The sequence below is a fragment of the Mya arenaria genome, chromosome 13, assembly GCF_026914265.1.
Source record: "Mya arenaria isolate MELC-2E11 chromosome 13, ASM2691426v1".
Classification (NCBI taxonomy): Eukaryota; Metazoa; Mollusca; class Bivalvia; order Myida; family Myidae; genus Mya; species Mya arenaria.
Window position 1 is genome coordinate 16,292,754 of NC_069134.1, and position 19,983 is coordinate 16,312,736.

The 19,983-nt window shown below is 34.2% G+C and overlaps 1 protein-coding gene across 1 annotated transcript; it reads right to left on the bottom strand.

The window, feature by feature from the left end:
* Positions 1–3,856: 3,856 nt before the first annotated feature.
* On the bottom strand, positions 3,857–15,698 carry LOC128213002 (serine/threonine-protein kinase RIO1-like). The gene is made up of 14 exons (XM_052918458.1): positions 15,564–15,698; positions 12,835–12,866; positions 12,341–12,574; positions 11,834–11,912; positions 11,339–11,525; positions 10,658–10,800; positions 10,169–10,255; positions 9,380–9,517; positions 7,434–7,537; positions 6,072–6,244; positions 5,628–5,720; positions 5,204–5,257; positions 4,799–5,002; positions 3,857–4,207 (listed from the first exon to the last, which is right to left on the bottom strand). Exons 1-14 carry the CDS (start codon positions 15,620–15,622, stop codon positions 4,097–4,099), a joined length of 1,698 nt encoding a protein of 565 aa, XP_052774418.1. The 5' UTR covers positions 15,623–15,698; the 3' UTR covers positions 3,857–4,096.
* Positions 15,699–19,983: the final 4,285 nt, after the last annotated feature.

Below are 19,983 nucleotides of genomic sequence, written 5' to 3' on the forward strand. Positions count from 1 at the left end.
AGGATTGATAGGTATTAAAATTAAAGGCATGGACCTTTGTTTACACCTTCTAAAATACTAGGCACAATAATGCGATTATAGGGAACTTTCGCCTATTCAAAAACCGTTAAAGACTCAGAAGCAGCTGTTTATATGGAGTACTAAAATACTAAATTATACTGTATTAGCTAAATCTAAATCAAAGATAAAGTACAGTGTAGATCTTCCTTTATTTCTTAATTGTTTGATTTACCCAAATTATTTCATAAAATAATCATGGGAAAATGTGGCAACTACTTACATTATTATTTTATATAAACACAATCAAAATTGAGTTCATTTTGACAAGAGAAATTTATGATAAACATTGTCAACCTTAAAACATTGTCAACCTTAATACTTTGCTGCAAAGGCAAATTTTTCTATTTACACAAATATCTATGACGTAAATAGACCATCCAAGCACCTGCTGAAATCCGTACTGTCGTTTATCTGGCAATACTACAATCCGTACTGTACCTTAGGCTATTTCACGTGTTGATGTTTACTTCCGGATGTGGTAGACAGCCTTCAACTTTCACGAATCAATCAGACCCTATAAATCCTATGATCGACAGGATGACACATTAGTCCCGCTACATTTTACTGTGATATTGGGATGCTGATGCTGATGCTGATGCTAATGATTATGATGATGATGATGATGATGATGATGATGATGATGATGATGATGATGATGATGATGATGATGGTTGTGGTGGTAATGATGATGATGATGATGATGATGATGATGATGATGATGATGGTGATGGTGATGATGATGATGATGATGATGATGATGATGATGATGATGACGACGACGACGGCGACGACGATGATTGATGATGATTGATGATGATTGAAGACGATGATGTTAGGAACAATGTAATTATCTTGCGGCTCAAATGCAACTTAGTGCATCACCAATGAATCTATAACTGGTCTAGAGTAGAGGGGGATAAAAAAGATATACAGTATGGTTTAAGTTAAAATGACCAACAAACTATTATTTTCTCTTTTGTTGACTTTATTAGATTGTAATACTGGCTGTTTTTCGCTCAGATATTTTGTTTCATATTGGTCCCGGCTCAAACACATCGCAAAACTGCCGGGGTTACTACAAATCAAAAATTAAATTTATGTACGGTCAGGATTATTCATGGGCGTCAGACCCATTCATGACTGAACGGGGTAGTAGCATTTAGTTGTGGGGTAAAGTGCACAGAACGAATATAACCCTGGTTAGAGCTACCTTGGTTCTTTTAACGTACGCAAGCGTATAGCATTGTCACATGAGAGCGCTTGTGAATAACTTTACTACAGTAGCTCGAGTTGTAGGTGTCGTAGCAATTGCACAAAGCTTTCAAACTTTATTTGATTTCATGACAAAACTTTTTACGAATTTCTCAAGTATCAGTTTCTGCACTCAAACTCCTCGTTATTGAAATTATACACGAATATTTCGCGAGAGTAATGGGTGAAGTAACTCTTGTACCATATGTATGTTGTCAAGGACGATGTCCAATAACAAGCATGCATATAAGTAACTCCCAAACGATAGTTGTGGCACGGTGAAGCTACGCCTACTCGTTACTGTTCCGATATGGGAGCTAATCTTTGGACGAAAACAAAAAAAACACCCACCAACATGGTACAAAATGAAGCTGTTTTTACATGGGCTATGTCAAACATACTGAGAATATTACCATGCCCCTAAAATGGGCATGTAGTGGCACTGTCTGTTCTTCCATCCTAAAATATCGTGTTTGATGGTACGTCGCAGCCCACTTATAAAGTTAATGCACCCATCACCGTTTGTCTGAGGCGGACATATGTCCTTGAGAAAACACCAGACTTGAAATGGACTGAGCCAGATTATGTTCATGCTGGGACCAATAACAAACCACGCACAAGATCATGCTAAGAACTCAGATGTCAGTGTCATCCTTCGTGGTGGATGAAACCAAAGAGAGTTTTCAGAGTAAAAGTCAAAGCAGCATCCAATTCTTATATATGTCAGTGTATAAATGGGATTAGAAAAGAAAATCCCGGACATTTTACCACCATGGAAAGGTTTGCCGTCACGCTGTTTGCATTGCATGTCATACTTGACTTCGTGGTCAATGCAGAATAGAGGGGATTTTAGAGCAATAAATAAATTGGAATTATGTTGCCTCTGCCAGAACTTTGCTTCTGGTCGGCTGGTTAACTGAATTTCCATCAAACTTAACAAAATTGTACACATGTATTTAGCCCATGATATCGTCACACAAAACATTGGTACTCTCAGTTCAAAGGTCATGGTCACATTTGTTGGCCAATACGGCCAACAAGAGTTCATAGCAATATCCAGTGTGTATGATCCTTAAATTTGCTGTTGCTACTATGAATGGAAATTAAAACTTCACTGAAATTTAGAGCTTTATATGGAGGCTTGTCATTCATTATAACATTATTTCTTTCACATTTTTTCCCTCAGAGAACAAGGTCACATAGATGAAGTCTCACGTCCTCAGGGTTCAACACAATGGGCTTACTTCTCAACTGCATTTATAACTCATACCTATAAATGGGAGGCCTATACATGGGAGAACATCACACCTCAACTGCATGTATAACTCATATCTATATATGGGAGGACATCACACATATAAATGGGAGGACATCACACCTCAACTGCATGTGTAACTTATACCTATAAATGGTGGGAGATCACACCTCAACTGCACATGTAACTTGTACCTATAAATGGGAGGAGATCACACCTCAACTGCACGTGTAACTTGTACCTATAAATGGGAGGAGATCACACCTCAACTGCACGTGTAACTTGTACCTATAAATGGGAGATCACACCTCAACTGCACGTGTAACTTGTACCTATAAATGGGAGAAGATCACACCTCAACTGCACGTGTAACTTGTACCCATAAATGGGAGGAGATCACACCTCAACTGCACGTATAACTTGTACCCATAAATGGGAGGAGATCACACCTCAACTGCATGTATAACTTGTACCCATAGATGGGAGGAGATCACACCTCAACTGCACGTACCTGTAAATGGGAGATCACACCTCAACTGCACGTATAACTTATACCTATTAATGGGAGGACATCACACCTCAACTGCATGTATAACTTATACCTATAAATGGGAGGACATCACAGACCTGCAGCATCTTTCAAGTATGGCACAAGTTCCTGTTTTGCCGACTGTTCCAAGGCCGTAACCCCCAACAGCTATTAACGAAGATAGTTTCATGCACATGTTGTCTGTCCTTGTGGTGTTTTGTAGATAGAGAGTCTCTCTTTTAATGTCCATTAGATCTTAACATCGTACCTCTAAACGGGGTCTAAGTATTTTTGTTGACTCTAGGCTTGTTCAGGGGCCACGATTTCAAACAGTCTCAAGTCCAAGTATAGACACAGACTCAGAAAATCATTTTTATAAAGGAACAAAAAAATCATTTTTATTCCATTTCTTTTACAAAAAATATATGTAAATAATAGTTAAACATTCAAATACTGATATATTTCAGCAAATTAACCATTAATGCTTTTATAGAAGGAAAATTAAAATGGAATGAAGTTTTGCCATATTGAGTCTTGAGTCTGAGCTGAGACTTGAGACTGTTCGTAATCACTGCCCCAGGTATTTCCCATTGCATTATAAGCTTGGCACTTTTGTAAATTCCTGTGAAAGCTTTTAGTTTATTTGAACTTGACCTATATTTTATGAGGGCAATAATTCTTTAAGAAATTAAATTGATACCTCACGACAACAGTAACCATTTTTATAAGTACAACACATTTTTGGCTATGACTTCTAATGATTGTTACATGATATGACTTTTGTAAAAAAACAACAAGTACATTGTTCTTATTTCAGTTTTTTAGAAAAATGACCACGGAGATAATTATATAAATCAATAGTTTTATTGCATTTTAAGGAGTCTATTTTTTACAGAATATTCAATGTTACATTGCAAGTCATAAGCAAGAACAAATAACCCAATCCAAAAACAATGACAACCAGAACATATCACAGGCAGGGCAATAAACTGTTTAAAATGTTAGTTCTTTTTCCCTTGCTTAGATAGTTTTTCTTTTCGTTTCTTCACATGTTTTGGTATTTTGTTTTGCCGTTTCTCTTTTTGTGCCTCTTTCACAAGACGTTTTCTTTCCTGAAACATACATAAACATTTGTTACAGGAATTGTTTACAAATTACGTGCACATGTCATAAAATGCAGAATCTTGTAATGTTTCATTAATACTGAAGAGAGCCAAAACAAAAGCCAAAGCAAAACACATTTCACTTGAAAAAGAATTTTTCTTATGTTATTAATGTAGTATTTCTACAAATGCTTTTCATCACTGTGTTTATGTAATGCACTGTCTTCACCAGATTTGTTAAATGAAAGTCAATATACATAACATATTAGGAGATGCATCCCAGGAAACATACTTAAAACAATCACAGCGAAAAAAAAGCCGCAGGTATAACCACATGTACTTCATAGTCTTTTGCAAAAACAATAAAGGCAGATGTGAATGCTCATCCATTTATTTTTGGCAATCAAGGGCCATATCTCAACATGTATAGAGCCAAGGACTTGCTACACATGCGCCTATTGTCATAGAGAACATACGTAAAGATTTGCTCAATGTTTAATTTTTATGCATGATGATGACATTAACACCATGGCTATAATAATAGCATACCGGTAACTGGTTTTGTTTGAAACAGATACAAATAAAAAATCAAACAGTAACCTTTTTAGTATTAGGAGACTCATCCCTTTCTCTTATGAACTGTTTGCCTTTGTTTTCACCTTCCTCATCATCAGAGTTATCTGACCCAGAATCCTCTTCATCCAAACTCTCCACCTCCCCAGCCACACTGTGTGTATCTGCCACACTCTCAGACACCTGTGTGGCTGTCTCTGACATGGCATCCGACTGCAGCAAGGAGGGGACCTAAAACCAATACCAGCAGTATGATAATAGATTGAAACACAACATGTCCTTACACATAGTATAAAATGTGTTTAGTTAATTAAACAATTCTATCTCGGCAAAAAATTACTGCTAAATACTTAAATTGACGTTTTAAGCATAAACCATTATAGTAAGCTTTTAGTTTTACACTGTGAACATTAGACATATTCGTAACTATACCTGTTGAGGGCCTGAAAGGTCTGTTCTTAGTCCTGTGATTTTGTTGTATAGCAACTGAAACAGAATGATTTCCAATTACAAGTTATTTGTAACTTTAATGGTATACATTCTATATGGAAATACCAATGCAATTATTTACGCATGTAACAAGCAGTCTATGTGGAAACATCAAGCATGTAAATACTATGAAATCATGAAAATGCTGCCATTGTAACATTTTTCCCAAAAATCTGAACAAAGTTGTTAAAACATTAGACATTCATGTATCAAGTTTGCTGGCAACATAAAATAATACGGCACAAATACATATTTAGGGTACACTATTATGCAAGAATGAGAGGCCTCATACCATTGCTCTAGCTTTATTGTACAAGAATGTGGTCCAGTACCATACCCTAAGCTATGTTTAGATGAAACTACAAACCTCCTCTCCCTGCCCCTTCCTCTGCTTTTCATAATCCCTTTCGAAGTCTATAACTTGGTCCAGTGTCCGCGGAATATATGAATGCTTAAAAACCTGCAATCATGTTCAATAAATTTCACACAATGATCAAAATTATTTGCAATTAAATAATAAAAAAAAATATTATTTGCTAAACATGGATTATTCCCATATACTGTAGGCATTAGCCAAGGAAATTGACCTAATCAGTTTCACAAATGCAACTCAAGTAAAAATGTGAAAATACCCAATTGTAATTAAATATTAGTTAAGGGGACATTTTAATATTATCTTTATACATGTCTGATTGCTTCTTTGACGCTATTGGCCAATTAATTTTATAGGCCAATAAAAACACTCTCAAAATATTCTCTCAACCCAATCTGCCTATACAGTTAATTTTTGAAACAATCTAGGTCCCTGTACCTCCTCATCTATCTTATCCTGCTCTGTGACATCATCTATGTTTCTGTTTGATGTCATCTGCATGCACTGGTCGAGATAGTCATCAAGGTTATCCGCAGTTATCGTAACGTCCGTCACAAAGTCAAACAATTCCTTTACTGTTAATGTGCTCACTCCTTTCTTTCTGAAGTATTCTGCAAAGGCGAAAAGTACAAAATCATTCAAAGCTGATATGAATCACCTTTCAGTCTGTTTCCTGGGTAGAAACCAGTAATGCTGTCTTTTGTGATAGACCATAAGGAATTACCCCTGGCGGGGATGGATACCAAATCATCATGGGTGAGAGATAGACTTTTTTACCATCAAACCACTCTCACCCTGGTTGGGATGGAACCCACAACCTCTGCGGTGGAAGATGGACATCTATACCACAAGACCACTCTCACTCTGGTGCAAATGGAACCCACAACCTCTGCGGTGGAAGATGGACATCTATATCACAAGACCACTCTCACTCTGGTGCAAATGGAACCCACAACCTCTCGGGTGAGAGATAATAATAAGAATGGGAATTGTTACCCATCCATGTACCTGATATACAAGCAGCTCATTGACAAATTGAAAAAAAATCGAAGTTAAATAAAACCAAAAGAGCAGACTCATCAGCATCATTCAGAATATGATGACAGTGATCCTCATGAAGGTCAGAGTTGGATCTCATTATTCATCATCAGATGCCATAAAATTTCAACTTTCTGGCAATGTAAAAACTACAATAAATGTTGTCAGTTGTCCTTATGCAGTTGTATAACTTCCATTTAAATACAAGAATGCAAAAGCAATGGAAAGTGATACATCTCCACATAGCCTTCAAACTAAAATTTATTCTTTTGTTTTAAACCATAGAAATTACTTTTCATATGACTTCACAAAGTTTACTTAATTTTGTCATTTTTTCTGATGATGTAGGTTATGTAGTACCCATTGCCCTGCTTACTAGCCTTACGTGTGATATTTAAATGTTAACCCTGAAAATATGTTATGAATAATTACTATAACCACTCTATAACAACAGTCTGTATCAACATCAGTATATTTAAGCTTCATTATGAGCAGCATATTTCAGAATATCATGAAAGTAATCCTCACAATTTTCAGAGTTGGATCTCTATATTCATCATTTAGATGCTCTCATTTTACCATTTGTACAACTTTATTCTGCCTTAATTCCTTCGTAAAATATGCATTTATAAACTACATGTACTGATGGACTCTATAATGATATCATCCCATGTATGTCAGACTAAGACAATAAACATATGCATCATTTCACTGTTAACTACTAAGTATATTGAATCAAGAAATGATGGTGAAGTTTTTAACCTGTGACATTAGTGCAGTCTTTCCGTAGAAACTCGAGGGCGTGCGGATGGTCATGTTCGACAGACTGTGATACATCTATTACATACAGGTCACCATCATGCACTCTGAAAGAAGAGGCTTGATTTTATTATAAACAATTGTAAAAATCCCCATCCCCATCAAAAGTAAATATGCAAAATTTTGATGCAATCAACAGGATAGAAATTGGAAGCAAAACCACTTGTCCGTTTTTTCCTTTATATTATGTGGCAAAACTTGACAAATATTGAGCTACTGAATTTGGACTTGCAACTCATGTCTGTATTGCCATACATGTATATCAAACATGTGTACTTAATTTCATGCTTAAATTTTGAAGAATTTTGAGTTAGAGCTTTTACATAACCTGGACATCAAGACAATGACAACCCTCAATTCTTCTGTCGTTGAAAATCATACAAGCGAAAAATCTAGATGTTAGCTTCAAAAAATGTGTCTGAACATCATTCAGCAATGATAGACTCCTCATTCTTACATTTCAGAGTTGGATCTCAATGCTCATCATCATGATGTCTGTTCAAATGTATTTACTACATGTATGTTTCTGCTAAGGATTTTGGACTGCAACACAAGTGTGTATTGACAAAAATGTAAAGTGAACATGTGTACTAAATTCTTTGCTAGTAATTTATAGAATTTTGAGTAACGCTTTTGCATGACACTGACATCAAGCCTCAACTCTTCTGTCTTTGAAAATCATACAAGTGAAAAATCAAGATGCTAGCTTCAAAAATGTGTACAAAGTCTGAACATCATTCAGCAATGAAAGACTCCTCATTCTTACATTTCAGAGTTGGATCTCAGTGCTCTTCATTATGACATCTGTTCAAATGTATTTACTACATGTTACGATGTATGTTTCTGCTAAGGATTTTGGACTTGCAACTATTGTGTGTATTGTCAAAAATGTAAAGTGAACATGTGTACTAAACTTTATGGTAGTATTTTTAAGAATTTTGAGAAACACTTTTGCATGACATTGACATCAAGCCTCCATTTTTCAGTCTTTGAAAATCATACTAGTGAAAAATTTAGATGTGGCTTCAAAAAATATGTATAGTTTTGACATCATTCAGCAATGAAAGACTCCTCATTCTTACATTTCAGAGTTGGATCTCAGTGCTCATCATCATGATGTCTGTTCAAATGTATTCACAACATGTATGTTTCTGCTTATGTGGATGACTTAACTATAAGAAATAATACCTTCAATGTTTCATTTTTTTGTTATCAATTTGTCATATTCTATAATGGCTATTACACATCATCTTAGGAATGCATTTACAAAATTAGAATGTCCTACTTAAGACAAGTGTGTTAAATGTAAAAAGAGTTATTTTTGCTCATGTGGACCATCAGTAGGTGTTTTAACAATTAAAAGTTCTTTTTAACAATTAAAAGTTCTTTTTAACGACCCTGTTCACGTCTCAGGCTGTGCTCTAAACACATTGAGGTCTTCATCAGTGCATCTGTCATCGTATTTGATTTCACAGCCGGGTCCGTAAGTTGCCATTGATTCAACCATATTGTTGTTAACACTTGGACTTAGCATATAAACAATGAAATACACATGGGAAGAGTACTTAAAATTGTAGTACAAGTAAGTGTTGAAATGACCTCTTTGTAACAGAAAGAGATGAATCCTTCCCTACACCACCAACAGGACCTTCCCCTATTAATTTCTTGATTTTGACATTCTGTGGTGTGTGGATGTTTGAATGCAATAGCCCCCTTTTTTTTTGCTAAATTACTTGATCTGAGTAGTTTTTTTATGTATTATTTCTTATATTATTTTGACTGTGGAAATGCAATCTTTGCCAGCGTTTCTGCACAATTGAATAATTAACACCAGTGTCTCACAGTACATTTCACTGATCATAAAACAATGTTTCCATTCATGAACTTACAATAAATTAAATTCACTGAAGTCAGCATGTATAAGCTTGCATTCATGGTATAACGTCCGTAGTATTTGGATACACTGCATGTATAGTTCCCTGGCCTTTGATTCATTTATATCATAGTCTTTGAGTAAAGGTGCAGGCCTGAAATATAATCACATGTTAATGAAATATTGCATACAAAGGCAATAGTAAATAAAAAATCAACAAATATTAGCCCATAATTATAAATATTTATCTAGAGCAACTACGGTAAACAACATCTAGAGATCATGATTTGAAGGTGGATTTTTTTTTCACATTTAGGTTCTGAAAGATATTTTAAGACCTTATCTTAAACTTAATGAAAGAGATAAAATGTACTGATGGATATCTTGTTCGGGTACATGTGTACTGCATCACTAATTAAAAAATTTACATCTATGTTGTCATACTTAGATCGGGCATTTAATCAAATTGTTAACATTAACAATGTGATTGACAGCAATGTTGTTAACATTTAAAGGTGAAAAATATTTTATGATGGTCTTATATATTTTAATAAAACAAGTACAGCTGAAACATTTGTCTAAAATCTTAATAAAATACTGCAGATAACAGATGTCCTTAAGTCTTACTACTGGGAGTAGTGAAGATTTTAAATTAAACAAGGATGAGATTTAAACAACTTTGTTACTTTAACAAACAAAGTTCTTAACAATCTGTGGCATATGATGAAACATACATGTTATTTGCTCAAAATATTTTTTGTGTGCTTCAGAAAAATTATAACTTATATTGAAGTTAGAGACGTACCAGCCCTGTGTGCCTATAAAACCCATGACCAGTACATGGCTGCGTAGAATGATGGGCTCCGGACACGGGATCCCTGTCTGGTGAATCCTGCAGGGAAGGGAAAACAAACTGGTAAACGAGATAGGAATCATGCTTAACCAATGTGTGTTGAGTAATTAGGATTTTACACTGCTGTCTAGAAAAAGTAACAAAAGTCAATAACTCTGTAGTTAGCTGAAATAGAGTTATGGTTCTTGTGCACTGCACTTTCTCTCATTGTGCTTTACCATTGTATGAAATTTAATTAATTTTTATTTGTTAGTTTTCAAGTTATACTCCATACAAGAAAAATTTGAATAGACCGACAAACCGACCAACCAAATGGTGACGACAACATTTTTTTCTGGAATTAGATTGCAAGATAGTCACAAGCAAATTCCAATCCTCTAAGTTGCTGCTTTAAAAACTTACATACTTAATCATTTTAGTAATATATTGAATAATAATTACCTAATGAGATTTCTCATTTCTTTTTCTGCCCAGGTTTTCACCATTTTACGAGGATTGTGTTTACAGTAGCCATGTCGGAACCTGAACTCCCCGCTCACATACTTGTCACGATCTTTGAATATCAATATTGACGTCTTGTACACCTAAAACACAAAATACCCAAATATATATGAATTACTGTTTATACACAATATAACTATACAGATTTAAAATGCATATTGAAATTTCTTGTTTCTAGAGGGATTGCTAAATTAATTTATTATTTTAAGTAAGAGATGGAAATAATTTTCTCTTCTACAGAATAAAAGTACAAGCAATTCTCAACAGAGTCCACACTACAATACATGGATTAAGAGTAAAATATCAGAAGTAAAATCATTCCTTTGCCTTATGATGACAGTATCAAGCCAGCCATGTATGTTAACCGTCCTATCTTTGGTAAAAGCACGTTAGTAGGGTTTTATCTACTGAGTTATGGAATGGTGCTGCATCTAATCCTCATTTCAGATAATCAAATATAAATGTGCCTTTTCCTCCCTTAGCACCCTGTCCCTTTTCTGCAGCATCCTGTCCTCTTTAAATCTCTGCTGAAACCCTAGAATTTAGAATCTTTCTTATGTGGCATAGCCATTTAGGGTTGATCTTAATGATACCTTCTATACACCCCAGCCCACCACCCACCTTAATGGCCCTATCAGACCCATCTTTGGCAGTTGCGTGGTAGACATTAGCCTCCTTCCCTGTACTGATACAGCCATTCACCTCCGTGATCACTCCCCGGCTGATCATCTTGAACAAAATCATTCGTGTACGCGGGTCCATCACCTGCTCTGCTGTGGCTCTGTCTGATTTGTCCTTTCCTCGATATCTGTAAATAATGTGTGTATACATGGTATTTTTTTATATTATCTTGATTTCTATTTTCTATTGATGTGCAGTTTAAGCGTAGCCACGAACAAGGTATCCAGGTATATTTATGTATAAACATTTTCTTTTTCTTTTTTGTTATTCTTAACAGAATTAAATACCAAATTTGAGGTAAATGAGAAATATTGCCAGCGTATACAGTCAGTAGGACACTTGTCAAGCGGAATTAAATGATGGATTAGAGTAGCCACTATAGGAATTTAACACTCTTTTTTGTTGGACTGATAATATGGAAACTAGGCTACTTACCTCATGTCTTCATTTCTTCTGCCCATAGACATGAGAGCCGATGATGCAGAACTCGAAAGCTTTGGGCCTGTGTACTTCTCTGTAAATCAAATATTTTTTCACAATCAAAAAGACAAAAATATGTGAGGTTTTAACGTATGTATCCATAGTTATACATGTTTATTATAATCATTAATATATAAATCAGTTAAAATATTCTCTTTGAAATTCCCTTTGAAAAAGCCTTGTTTAACATACAAAATCTAAGTACCAGTACATTGTTCTTCAATACTCTTTGATAACACACTTCTTTTTTACTAAAAAAGCACACTTCTTTTTTACTAAAAAAGCAATCAGCCACTATCTTCTATGCAATTTTAACATGATTAAACTCAAGGCGATGTTTCCAACTTTGTAGAACTTGGCTTAATTTGTCTTAAGGGTAACCTTGTTTTTTTGTTGCTTTTTTCAAAAACAAATATTTTACCCTAAACTCTATGAATCCTTCCATTTCAGTTCTCAACTCACCAACATTGATTTTGTCAATGTATTTCCTCATGACCTTGTCATTAGGCTGGTACACGCCCGCTGCCTTGTGCTGCTGGTTTGGGTGGGAGCCCGCATTGCAGTTATATCTCTTGTTGGTTCCAACCTCTTCAATTCCCCAATCAATATAATCATCATCATCGTCATCATCATAGTCGTATTTGTCGTCATAATATTCAACATCATTGTTCTCTTCTGGCTTTGCTGGTCCACTCTCTACAGAAAGGGTTTTACACATAAGTTTATGAAACTTTAATTCAAACATTACATTGAATGATCTTATTTTTATCAGTATGTCATCTAACTCATTGTACTTACTTTATTAAATTTGCAAATTATGCTGAATAATACATTGTTAATATGTATTCTATTTTGATATATTGTGCTAAGGTGAACAATATTAAAGGTATAAAATAGCAGTAAGATATATAAAAAGGGTTTAAATTTTAAATAAAATGTCAGATCATTTTACTTACCCTGGCAAGTGCTATTATCAACTGATACACACCTGCAAATAAAAAAAATATTTGCCTAAATTCTTTTTATGTCTGGAAATCCTATTTGAAAAATATCAAAACACAGATTTTGTAGATAAACTAAAATTCTTTAACTTGGATGAGTTGCCTGCAGTGCCCAATTTAGTTGAACTTAAATTAGTAGTACCAATTTCAATTCCTTTTCCTCTGATCTCAGAATCAATCGGGTCATCTACTGTTCATGATAAATACTACTACTGCACATGAGGATCCTGGGCTTTCTTTTCATGAAATTTGGAAGTATTTTACTCCCTTGAACTAAATTTCCAAAACTGAATGTCCATGGAAGAACAGAAAGTTCCACAATTTTGGTCTAAACTTCACATGTTAAGGCATGTTAAAATATCAATAACACTTTTTGGTAGTGATGAAACGATTATTGAGTACAATTGATTAATTGTCGCTGACAATGCTATGTCAGCGACAATCGATCGTGGTTGTCCAAAATCGATGTCGCTAATGTTACTTCTGGTATCTACATATTTTTTTTGTTTTGTGGTAAAAGTTGTATATTTATGATCACTCTCTTACACAACTGCAGTGAATGCAAACACTTTTGCTTAAAAAATTACAAACTCTCCAAAAATTACAAATGGTATTTAATTGTTTATATATTTCATAATTCTTCATCAATAACCTGTCTCTATGATGTAGTTGGTCCGGTCTTACCTGCAAATACCGGCTCGATGCATTCTGTATTTGAAACCTTATTTGGTACTGTTTGTTATAAAAAAAATACTTTTTTGTGAAAGATTTAATAAATTAAGATATTCTAATGAAATGTTTAATATAACAGGTTATTGAATGTTAAGCTGGTTCCCAAATATTTAATATGTTTACAGGTAGAAAATGCTAAGATACCTTCGTTAAGTTATGTCGGACAGAAAAAGGTAATGGAAGTGTAGTTTCTGTTACAAAAAGCATGACTATAGCATCACAGGTACTCATTCCAAGTTTTACCATTTAAATGCTCATGAATACACTTTGTATAAAGAATGTATTCCTTACTAATATTATGAACTATCGATTATTGTCCGATAGTAAATCGAAATGCTTGGTCCGATTCGATTCGATATCGATAGCAAATGGAGTCCGATTTTCAAACACTACTTTTTGGCCATTATGTATGGCATTTATATAGTTCTGCTACAGAAAAGACTCACCATACCCCAAAACTTTGACAAACCTGGTTTGACAACTGACAATAAGTAAACAAATGCACCGAAAATGACCCAGAAATGTGTGTTCACAGGCATAGTTTTAACATTCATGATAATAGGATACCTACGATATCACGGTAATAGGGACATAGACCATATCATGCTTAACAGGCTGATGAAATGTGTCTATGGCAATTATTACCTCATCAATATGGACTTAATTAAAAAAAAAATACCCCTATTTAAAACTTATTTTCCTAGTATTTATTTGGTTTCATCAATACATAATCAACATAAATAAGTTGATAGGGAATGAATTTTCCAATCCAGTGATTTAAGCTTTACTCTTGTCTTATTTTTTTGGCATAAGATTTATAAACAAACCCAACTCATGTATAAGGTTGAAGAAAGTTGCAATTTATTTCATATCATTTTACACTCTAATTGACACCTACAGACTCATGTATAAGGTTGAAGAAAATTGCAATTTATTTCATATTATTTTACACTCTAATTGACACCTACAGTGCACTCATCTGCTCTCCTCTATATTTCTGTTGAAATACAAGTAAAATGCGAAATTCCACTGAATACATAATGCCAAGTTTCACTGAAGTGACATGGCTGGTTTTATTATAAAACTTGTCCGAGATAATATGCCCATACACATTCTGACGAGATGTGGTACTTATTGGACAGAGGCTTCAAAAGCAAGGCTTCAAAAGCAAGGCCAAAAAATTGGTTTGGTTAGGGCTACATCCTTTTAAAAAACAGGCAGGTTAGGTAGGCTTTTTTTTATATTAGGCTTCATTTGAAGACTGTTATTTTCATTATTGGGAAATGGCATTAAAGAAATCTTCTGTTTAAAGCTTTTGAGGTTTTAAACAATATATTAAAAACACACTTAATAAGAATTTAAAAAACAAAAACAAAAACTGACTTTAAAAATGGTAGGGTAAGCACCTATTTCTTTGGAAGGGTCAGGTAATCCGCACCAAAAATTATTTTCTAAGGCCTTATAAACAAAGACAATTTGAAGTTATTTCTATAATCAAAGGTTAATATCTTCAAAGAGCGGTTAAGTACCATACCCGAAGAAGAAGAAAATGTTTCATTTGATATAAGAGGAAGATTACACATGAAAACTTGCAGTTTGTTTTGGTTAAACAAGGCATATGTCCTACTTCTTTTGTTTCGTATCATTGCTTGGTAGGGCTATATCTGTCAGATCAAACAATAAAAAGACAGTGTTAAATGCCTGAATGGATACGTTTCACCAGCCTGCTAATAATAATTAAGAATTGGATCTTTACAACGTCTTAACACATATGACCTGATAATTTGCTTTCTTCTTAGCTGAAATCAAAGTCAATAAATGTTCAACATTGAACTTTACATACTTAAAATTAAGTAAGTAACATTACTAACAAGTAACATAATTTATTTTTGGGAACAAGTGGTACATATTCTATATTTTGTAGATCCGAGAATGTAAACAGAAAAATGTACCCTTTATCAAAAACAGTTCTGTCTCCAGCATCCTCAAACTGTCCCTCTTCTAATTCCATAGCTGTGAATCAACTATTTTGTCAAGAAATCAAATGTACGTGGTATTGCGCAAAACTAGTTTGTCGCGAAATAATGTGACACTTGTCAAAACGTGTTTCCGGTATGGAGACAAAACGTCTTAAAACAATCAGGGGAATAATTTCTTGGCGAACACAATGGTTTGGAGAGAAGTTCAGTTATACCCCGATCATACTAGACGAAGACCATGAAGACCATATTACGTCCTGGCAATTTCGACGAACGCAGCGAGGTCCAGGCCATGCAATCACTGAGTCTTGCACGTTCCAAATACGTTCTTACTGCGCGCATCCTTCACGCGCGTATCACGTCAAATGCGTTCTTAATACGCGCGCACCACGTCCAAAGCGTTCTTTGTACTTTCTTATTAATAAGATTGCACCACGCGCTTACTAAGTGCTTATCACGTCTTCATAACGTTTTTATGAGTTGAATTTATTTGGAAATGTGAACGAGATAGAATTACTGTGTTCTATCTATTGGCCCAACTGGCATATTTTTCATTCATATCTTTTGTTGGTATGAAATGAAGTTTAAGGGGAGTTGATTCTCGTATTTTTTATGATTACTGTTCAGAAGCTGAAAGGACATGGTAAGAACATTATACAAACGTGTCTAAGCACCGTTAAGCACCGAAATAGCGTATTTACAACCGAATGAGGTCTTCTACAACGTGGCACGAACGCACAATAGTCGTAGCAAAAGCGTGGAGAGATTGTGGTGAGAACGCAATGACAACCTAGAGACAACGTGTGTATGTTCGTTCAGAAGGGCGCATTGTAAATAAGACGTGTGTTATGTTTATTTATAATATGATGCCTATCACGGTCTTAATGTGTTACCTTCTTTAAATAAAGTTATTATTATTATTATTATTATTATTATTATTATTATTATTATTATTATTATTATTATTACGTTGACCAAGTTCTGACTGCGTCCTGCCAGATTTTTGAGGACGTAAGTTTAGGAACGTGGACTAGTGTGATGGGAGCATTAAAGAGGAAGCATCGGAGGAAAACATGTTTATTCAGTCAATATTATCAAAAAAGTTAAATGTGTTAAAGAAATATACAATGGAAATAACAGAGACTGTTACTATGTATCCGCTCAAGAATACATTTAATGCCAAGGCCGAACGGACAAACATGGTATGCAATACCAAATCCCACATAAATATAAAAATATAACAAAGATATTATCATTATAAAAAGATATTTGAAACTGTCTCTTAGAAATTCAGTGCTGGTAAGTGGTCATTCCAGTGTCAAACGGACTATTCGTGTTATCCTTGGTATCCAAGTCTAATAAAGGGACTAGAAAAGACAATCTTCAAATATGTCAAAACAATATCGGTATGGATTTATCAATTGTTTATGACTACGAAATAATGGTAAAATCCATAGTCTTGCCAATATATACATATGTTAACTGTGAAACATAGAAAAAAAGACAATGAAATGACGTTTTAACCACGTTTTTGAAATTGCTAATACAAGGGAGTTCACTTATAGGCAATAAGATCAAATGTACATGTGTAACTTTTTTGTTCTGACCTCTTACATAAAAGACACTATTTCATTCTTCCATAGTGCCATTCTAGATTAGAATGCATTGCCAGCTGACATAAACAATCTGAAACATTTTTCGTCTAAAACAAAAATGTTTAAAACAATCTGCTTAAAGTAGTAAAATAATTATAATATGCATGTTATGTCATTATATTAATATATAAAATCACTATCATAGAAATGTCGCCATTGCAGAAACAATATTTGGTGACCTTCAATTCTTATTATTATTTTGTTATATCTCCTGATCTATCCTATTAATGTGAACTTTATTATTTTGTCATCCTCATTAACTTGTTTAGTCAATTAACCAATTAAAGTTTTAAAGGTCTTAGTCAATACATGCATCATATATTTTGAAGCTTCATGTATTTTTGAATCCACCATTATGTGATGAGATTCTTTGATAAACTGTCAAGTACTGCTTAATGCAGGCTTTTAATATTATGTATAAGATATTACAAATTGTATATGGAGCGTGTCTTTACAAGAAGAAGCATCAATCAATCATTCAATTAATCAACCAAATCCAAGTGGTCTTCGAGCGCTCAACCACACACTTTCACACAATTATCAATAAAAGCAAAAATAAACCTAAACGCCTCATCGAAGCTATCATCGACTTCAAAAAAAAGTACAAAGTACAAAAACCATACATGTACCAACGTATACATTATCTGCTATATATTAGATATCGCGAACGAATGAACGAATCCAACCCGGTAGAGTTGAGTGTTTCAAGGCAATATGGGACGCAAAGTTCAAAGTATACTGTACACTCTGCACATATAATACATGTGATACGAGGTTTACAACAAATAAACATACAAAAATTAAATCGGTCAAGCTGTGAAAGTACTAAGAAAACGAACCTTATTATCTGTCGTCTAGAGTAAACTAAGACTAAAATAAGAAATATATTTATACAAACTTGTAACAATTTAAAGTAAAATTGAGGCAAGTGCTAATTAGCCTGGTGTATTTCTAAAATAATCCAGTATCATCTTAAAAAAACTTCGCTATATTTATTAATTTCTTTTCATCTGTTTCATTCATCAACTTTTTATACATATATAATTGTGGTACAGTTATCACCTTTAATATACGGTAGCAGTCGTTTTCTTGCTTCAACAAAGTGAGTACATTTAAAAAGATAATAAAAATCGACATCGTTTTATTGACAAAGATGACATTTCCTATTATTACGTTCAATATATAACCATCGCCCCTTTTCAATAGGGAGGTGCTGATTAAACATTCGAAATCCTATCAAATATTGCAAATAGAAATCAGGAACATTGTCAAAATAGCATACATAAACAAATGTATCCTTAAACATTCTATTATTCAAACATTTGGAGAAAGAATTAACATCACATGTCCAGCTTTGTATATATTGATCAGAAAGTGTTTGATTGATTCTTGTTAATAGCAGTTGTTTTGTTCCACTGAGATATTGATTATTCCATACATGTATAACTAATCCCACAGTCATCGAAAATATGTATAACATGATGCATCGACTTGAAATGAGTACCATTGTCATTTAAATGGTAAATACTATTTTATAAAGCTTTGTAGACAGTTTGCCTTAGGTTGATGTGTCTAAACTAGGCCAAAATCCAACCATACGTTTCTCATTTACAATCGACAATGGATAGCGAACAATATCACCATATAACATAAAATGAGGCGTGCTCTCTTTAACTCCGTGAATATGTTTTAGGAAATCTGTGTGTACCTTTTCAATAAGTGCCAGGTCACCATAGCCCCAGACTTCACAACCATATGTCAAAATTGGTACAGTAGTGTGGTCAAACAATTTAATTTGGCAGTCTCTCATGTACATACACACAGCTCACCTTAGCTTGAGGCTAAGGAACGTTTACAAACGTTACATTCATTCAATCCGATATAAAATGAATAATATAATTAGTGTCAGGACCATTTAACACTCAAAAGGAGAAAAATGTATCTTTGATATGATGAATGTTCGATTTCACTCGAGCTGTCTGCATGAATTACGAGATAAAACACACACAACGAAATGAGCAGCATACAACTGTGACTTGCGCAAAAAAACTGAATCAAGATGTGACGTTCATATTGACAAGTAAGTCTTTCGAATCATTACGTTTTTTTTTAGATTATATACATGTTTGCATGGTAATTAAAACCAATCATTGACAGATTATTTAATTCAATTCAAGATTTTATACATTTTTTGCATGGTCAAACCAATCATTGACAGATTATTTGATTCAATACCTTAATCCGAAGTAATCAGCATACTATGAGAACTAACTCGTAAAATGTAGAATAAATACAGAGTATAGCGTCCGTTTTCTATGTACTGGCGCCTCAAAACAAGTTAACGCACCAGCGTTCGAATTCAAGACCAATTAGAGACGCATATATATAATACTACACCACATGAATCCCTTTGTTTCTCGAATGGTACATTTTATATGCAACACGGAAACCAAAACACTCTCTCATACCCTTCACCAGCTTTGATAGGTCTGAAACAACAATCAACATTATGATGCCACCAACAAGCAAAGCTGACACCAAACCAATGTTTCCCGACGAACGTCTGTCGTCATTTGCACTTGATAGGGAACGTCTGTATTTGGATGTGTTGTTTCTTTCAAGAGTGTTGTTCTTAGTATACCAGTTTGACCACTCTTCCCTTGTCATATTTACACTGCCATTTGTATAGGGATTACAAAGACACGGCCAAATGTAGATTGGTTTTAGATTAGGCATGG